The sequence below is a fragment of the Mus caroli genome, unplaced genomic scaffold, assembly GCF_900094665.2.
Source record: "Mus caroli unplaced genomic scaffold, CAROLI_EIJ_v1.1 scaffold_20763_1, whole genome shotgun sequence".
NCBI lineage: Eukaryota > Metazoa > Chordata > Mammalia > Rodentia > Muridae > Mus > Mus caroli.
In genome coordinates, this window is record NW_018390071.1 from 1592 (window position 1) to 8614 (window position 7023).

The following is a 7023-nucleotide window of genomic DNA, read 5'->3' on the forward strand; positions in this document are numbered from 1 at the left end:
CTTTCTTTCAGTCTCTGCTCCATTTTTGTCCCTGTATTTCTTTTAGACAGGATCAATTCTGTGCAAAAATTTGAGATGGTTAGTGAACACATCCCTCAAATGTTGGCCATGCCAATCTTCTGGAGGTGGTCTCTTCAGGTTCTATCTCCCCCCCTATTGGATATTGTGGCTAATTTCATCCCAATTGTGTCCTAAGAGCCTCTCACATCTCTGGCATCTGGGACTTTCTGGTGGCTCCTCCCACCTTGCTTTTCTCTACCGAGGAGTATTCTGATTTTGGGAGAAATATACACTTATCAGTGGGTGTATACCATGTATGTCTTTTGGGGCCTGCTTTACCACACTCAAAGTGACATTTTCTAACTCTATCCAATTGCCTGCAAAATTTGTGAAGTCATCATTTTTAATAGATGAATAGTATTCCATTGTCTAATTGTACCACANTTTCTGTATTCATTTTTCTGTTTAGAGATTTCAGGGTTCTTTCCAGCTTCTGCCTATTATAAATAAGGCTTCATTGAACATACTGGAGCACATNTCCTTGTTATATGTTGGAGCATCTTTTAGATATGTGCCCAGTAATAGCTACATCTTNAGGAATTTTATTTCTTATTTTAAATATGCTACTTTTGGCATATGCTTATTGTGATATTTATAATGTATACAGTTACTTAAAAGAAATGTGTAAATAATTGTACTTGGCTCATTTTTGTCACAGATTCATTTACATTACAAATGTTGCCACACTTTCCAGTCTTCNACCTGGAGTTCTTAATACAATCCCACCCCCTTTGCCTCTGAGACGGTGCTCCCCACCACTAACGCTCACCATATGCCCCAAGTATCCCCCTTTCCTGTGGCATCCTGACTCTACAGGGTTAGGCACAACATCTCCCATGGAGGATAAACAAGGCAGTTCTCTGCTACAAATGTGCTGGGGGGCCACAGCCTAGCCCATGTATGCTCTTTGGTTGGTGGCTTAGTCTGGGAGCTCCCAGGGATCCAGATTATCGTTGCTCTTCAAATGGGTTTGCCATCCCCTTCAGCTCTTTCAGTCTTTGCCTAACTCTTCCATAGGGTTCCCTAACCTCAGATCAATGAGTGGCTGTCATTACGGCATCCGTCTCAGTCAGGTGCTGGTAGAGCTTTTGAGAAGACAGCCATGCTAGACTCCTGTCTGCAAGCACGACATGGCATTACTAGTAGGGTTATGGNTTGGTGCCCAAACATGGGATGGATTCCAAACTGGGCCAATCACTGGATGGCCTTTCCTTTACTCTCTGCTCCATTTGTCCTTGTATTTCTTTTAGGCAGGAACAATTCCGGGTCAAAAGTTTTGAGAGACGTTAAGTGGCCCCATCTCTCTACTGGGGACCCCGTCTTTTTGGCTAGTTCTAATTAAAAGCAATTCTGTACTTTTTGGCTAATATTCATTTATCAGTGAGTACATACATTTTGGGTATGTACTCTTTGGTCTGGGTTACCTCACTCAGGGTGATGTTTTCTAGCTCGATCTATTTGCCTGCAAAATTATGGTGTCCTCATTTTAATAGCTGAAATTCAAATTATGCTCTTAAACCTGTGGCCAGCTGTCTGACACTGGTAGTAATGCACATGGACTAACGCTACCACTTCAACATACTCATAATGTCCTGAGACAATTTTATCATTTCCTTTAGCAAACCACTCACACACTTCCTAAGCACGAACTTGAAGTTGGCAGTGCTATGCTGCAGATCATATTCTGTTCATGTTTTCTTTCCTCTATCATGTTGGCATTTTTCTGTGTAGAATAAGTAAACCATCTCTAGTGTATGTAAGCACATCCCTAATATATGTAAATCATCCCAACTTTACATTTGACAATCCTTTCTTTCCATTTCTTCTCTTTGACAGCTTGAGTACTTTATGTCGGTCTCCTGTCTCAACCAGTTCTCTGTGTTAGGTCCTCTGCATGTTAAGTCATCCATCTTTTCTTTCTTGATTCACTTTCATATTTTCCAGAGCACATCCTTGAGCTGAAGANAATTTATATGGATGTGCCATAGTTATTTGTTCTTTCTCTCTGAGTCTCTCTCTCTGAGTCTCTCTCTCTCTTTCTCTCTCTCTCTCCCTCCCTCTCTCCTCTCTCTCTTTCCTGCTCTTTCAATGTGTGTGTGCATTTGTATGTGTTTATGTGTGTGTGTACATGATAGTATGATTATGTTTGAGCATGTGTGTATGTGCATATATGTGTGTATATGCATATGTGTGTGTTTGTATGGTTATGTATGGCATGTGTTGTGTGTGTTAGGACTGTACAGATAGGCATGTCAGAACACATAGAGTCCAGACATTCTTTCTTCATCACTTTCTACATTGCTGCCTTGAGTCAGAATTTTCAGTTGACTGGTCAGCAGGCTCCAGTGTTTTATCTGTCTCTACCCTGCTATGTGAAGTTTCAAGCACACACACCAATGTCTGACTTGTTATGGGAATGCTGAGGATTCAAATGCAGACCCTTATTTTTGTAGAGCAAGCACTTCCAACCCACTGAGCCCCCTCCTCAGCCTCATGATTAAATATATATCAGACTCTACNGTTATAATCTGATGTCGAGGTCACCCGCTAGGCAGCAAGACAGTGAACTAGATCCTCCCTCTATAAAGTCCCTGAGGCAAGCCTCATCCTACATAAATATTCGGTTTGTTGCCATTGTGACCTTCAATTGTGACACCTTTCTGCTAAAACANCCTCAAGCAGGCCTGTTGACTTCCATGCATCCTATGTGAATTATTGTAATTCCTCATTCTCAGTCCCCCACAGGAGGTCAGAGCAAGATGATCAGTTCTCTCCTGAGATGGCAGTCTGCCATACCTCTCTGAGTCATAGGGAGTGACAAAGTATAGTTCTTCTGCTTTGTCAGCTAATCTACAGCTGACACCTGGATTGTAGGCCAGAGAGAAGCCTGGGCTTATCCTGTCAGCAGGACAACAGTTCTCTCCAAGACAGAACCTTACTTAGCTTTTGAATGTGATTTGTAACACTTCAAATATATATATAAAATTTATGGTTTAAAAGTAGTTCATTCAGATATTTAGATACATGTTGAATTAGCATATTAATTTTAAATAAAACATTATTTAAATGATGTTTTATTAATTAGATTCATGGGATTCATGAACCCATTATCAGAATTTATTGATATAAAAAATCGTACCATCATGTGTCATGCTTTAAATTGCTTACTTTTTTGCATTTAATTAATAGTGAATATGTCTTTATGCTACTCTTTCTTTCCTCAAAGTATTCATGTTTACCTCATGTTGTGATTCCTGATTTCCTATTCCTTTTCCTTCTCCTAACCACTCTTCTCTCAAAAATGAAGTAACATGTATTGAGTCTCATGATTTTGGATCTAATAAGTGAAATATTTTAAACTTCTAGACTCAGATGCCTGTGGAGAAGTCAGTGCATAGAACCATGATGTGAGCCATGTATTAGGGCATGACCTAGTGGGCATCTGATTTTAGGAATTTATTATTTAGGGGATTTGTGTTGAAAGGGGATCAAGTCCCAGTCTGAACCATGGGACACCAGGGTATTCAGAGAACACCAGTGTAGATAGAGATATTAGATTCAGTAAGGCAGACTGATAGTGTTGGCCAAACCTGGGAAATGTGTTCCTGGACTAAAGATATAATCCTAAGAGCACATATTAAGGAAAAGGATTGTTTTATGCCGATATTAGATTAAGTGAATTGAATTTGATAATTGGTCATTTAATATAGCAGATAAGGTAATTAATAATCTAGTCCACCGCCCCTCCCACCCAAGTAGATGGCCTAAACAGCATAGAAATCACAGATTAGACAATTCAGTTGTTGATTTCTGGTGAAAAGGATAGCAATGTGATGGGGGTAATCAGAAGGTCCTGCTAAAAGAGAGACTTTACAATAAGCATTGAGGTAGATAGTCAGCCTTCCATCCTCTGCAAGCTATTTTAAGAGAATTGACTACATATTAAGCATTACAGAGGACACAAGACATATAAACTTCTAGGGAAATATAGACTTCATGAGTCGATTTTATAATGCTTCATAGATTTCCTCTTTACTGGATAATTAGTTATAGATTAGTGACTTCAAGTAAAAGGCCTTTAGTGTTAATGTTCCTCCACCTCCCTTTTCAGGAAGATGAAAGTTCTGGTATGGGAAGTGACAGGTTTGCAAATGCTCTTGTTTGACTGGTATAACCTGAACTGAGATCAGGAGATAGATACTGTGTGGTATACCTGTTTGGTATTTTCTATAAAAGTACAAAGGAAAAGACACATTTCCTGTACACAGTGAGAAGTAAGTGACACAGGTAACAAGTTGGTATTTCTTAGCAAAGTTACTTAATTGCTCCATATCTCCTAGAGTGCATAAACAGAAAACATAAACCAAATCATTTGAGAATGAACAAAATTGTCTTGTCTTAAGTAGTAACTTTCTTTCTGTTTAGATCAGTTATGCTCCTTTTGACCACAGTCTTGGGACCAATGTCCAGCTCCAGTCTCCTTACCAGTTTCCAGTGCACANCGCAGCTCTGTATCAGGGAATTATTCAACTGCTGCTATACTTCACTTGGGTCTGGGTTGGCCTGGTGGTTCCAGATATGAGGGGAGAACTCTTCCTTACAGACATCACAGAGGAGATGACAAATCATGGACTTTGTATTGCATTTGCAGAAAAGGTTAAAGAATTTTCTGCTACAAAATCAGTAAACCGGAAAGATTTTATGGAAAGAGTCACATTGACACATGTTATTGTTGCATTTGGTGACACTCATGATTTTCTGATTAGTGTCTATCTCAGAATTTACTATGCTCCTTTTGGTAATGTCTGGATCACAACTTCTGATTGGTATATCACATTACCTATTGAACAAAATCGTATTTATAGACACTTTGGTGGAGGATTATTATTTTTGTTTCACATGGATGAAATTCTGGGATTCAAGGATTTTCTCAGAAGTGTTCAACCTAGAAAATACCCTCATGATACCTTTATCCAGGATGTGTGGTCCATCTTATTTGAATGCCCATATTTTGATAAGGATGGAGTCAGGGAACAAAGTCTATGTGAGCCAAATGGCAGCCTGAGCACACGACNTCTGCATGCTTGGGATATNAATACCTCACCCTCGAGCTACAAAGTCCATGCTGCTGTGTATGCCATTGCCCAGGCACTCCATGAAGAGCTGTCACTCAGAGTGGAAGGAGACTCACTGGATAAAAGTGTACTCCGGGCTCCTTTGCCATGGAAGGTAACAATGGCTGTTCTTATGTTTTCCTAGAGNACTGGGCCCTGGCTTGTAAGTTCTGCATTTTGATTGATGGTCTTTCATAATTAGTGTTAGAAAAGTATTTCTTATTCTAGCATATTTCTTTGTGCTACTATCTTCTTCTCAAAGTTCTCATGTTTATTTCAGTAGCATAAGTATCACAAAGATATAAAGTCAGAGGAAATGAAAAAAAAAACACATTGTAGTGTTTAAAGTTGAGCTAACATTTCTCTCAGAATACAATATGCTTATGATGCTTAAAAATGCTTTTCTTAGACTAAGCACACTCATAAAAAGTATTTATGAAATTTTATTGTCACATCTTTTTTATTACTACTTATAGAAGAACACATAGCTTTTATAAGGCTCAACAATATCATCCATGACTGTTCTCCAGCTTATGCGAGGCTGAGGTACAAGGATCATGAGCTTGAGGCCAGCCTGGGCTCTACTCACTCCCATCAGTTGCAAGATGAAATGTTTATGATGAAACCTGGACTAGGCACTGTTCTATGACTATAGCAGAATATCCTTAGGGATCTGTTCTTTGACTTGTTGCTGTTGTGGTGGTCTATTGTATTTGGTTTTACCTTAGGTCTCTGAGTCACCCAGTTTCAGGTTCCTGGCCATCCAGGCAATGTCTTTCCTGGGTTGCCTCTCATGGCTTGAGCCTCAAGTTAGACCTGTCATTTGATTGGTCACTCCCACAAATTCTGAGACACCATTGTGTCAGCACATCTTGCAGTCAGGACAGATTGTGGATTCAGAGGTGTGAGAGTAGGTTGGTATTCCAGGTGCACAACTGGGAGCCTTGCCTGGTTACAGAAGATGGGCAGTTCAGGTTGCATATCCTCCATTACTATGTCCTTACTGAAGTCACCCTCATAGGTCTCAGGAAGTTCCAATTCACTAGGTTTTGACATCTATCTCATTGTCTTTCTGTCCATACCCTTTCCCTCTGTACCTCCCTCCCCAAACTTTTTCCTTCTTGTTCCCATCTCCACCCACCCTCTAGTCAACCCACAAAATCTATTCTATTTTCCATTGCCAGGGAGTTCCATGTGACCCATCCATCTCACTCCCACAACCCTCCTTGTTAACTAAAGATCTCTGGAGTAGTACTATATTGCATAAATCTACCACATTTTTGTTGTCTATTCTTCAGTTGAGAGACATCTATATTGCTTTCAGTTTACTGCTATTTTAAATATAGCCACTATGATCTAATTGAGCAAGTGCCCCTGTGGTAAGATGGAGTNTCCTTTGGGTATGTGCTCAAGAGTGGCATAGGTGGGTCGTGAGCTAGATCAATTCCCAATTTTCNGAGGATCTATCATGTTGATTTCTGTAGTGTCTTTCCAAGTTTACTGTCCCTCTATCAATGCAAGAGTGTTCCCCTTGTTCCACATCTTGCCATGAGGACCTGTTACTTGTATTGTTGATGATAGCTGTTCTGACATGTCTAAGATGTAGCTCATTGTAGTTTTGATTTGTGTTTCTATAATGGATGTTGAATAGTATTTTTCAATGTTTCTCGTCCCTTTGAGATTCCTCTATTAAAAATTCTCTCTTTAGCTCTGTACCTAATTTTAAAAATTAGATTGGTGGATTGTTGATGCCTGATGTTTTCAGTGCTTTATATATTTTGGATATTAGCTTCCTGTCAGATGTAGAGTTATTAAAAATCCTTTCCCATTCTGTAGACTACCATTATAT

At 39.6% G+C, this 7023-nt stretch overlaps 1 protein-coding gene across 1 annotated transcript in view; it reads left to right on the forward strand.

Moving 5' to 3' along the window:
• The window catches only part of LOC110288467 (vomeronasal type-2 receptor 26-like), a gene marked incomplete at its 3' end in the record, with an annotated part of 6879 nt that extends 1590 nt beyond the window's left edge, over positions 1-5289 (forward strand). Inside the window, exon 2 of the mRNA XM_021154807.1 lies at positions 4486-5289. Within this exon, the coding sequence (XP_021010466.1) occupies positions 4486-5289 (804 nt within the window). The remainder of the gene's footprint in view (positions 1-4485) is intronic.
• Between the last annotated feature and the right edge of the window lie 1734 nt (positions 5290-7023).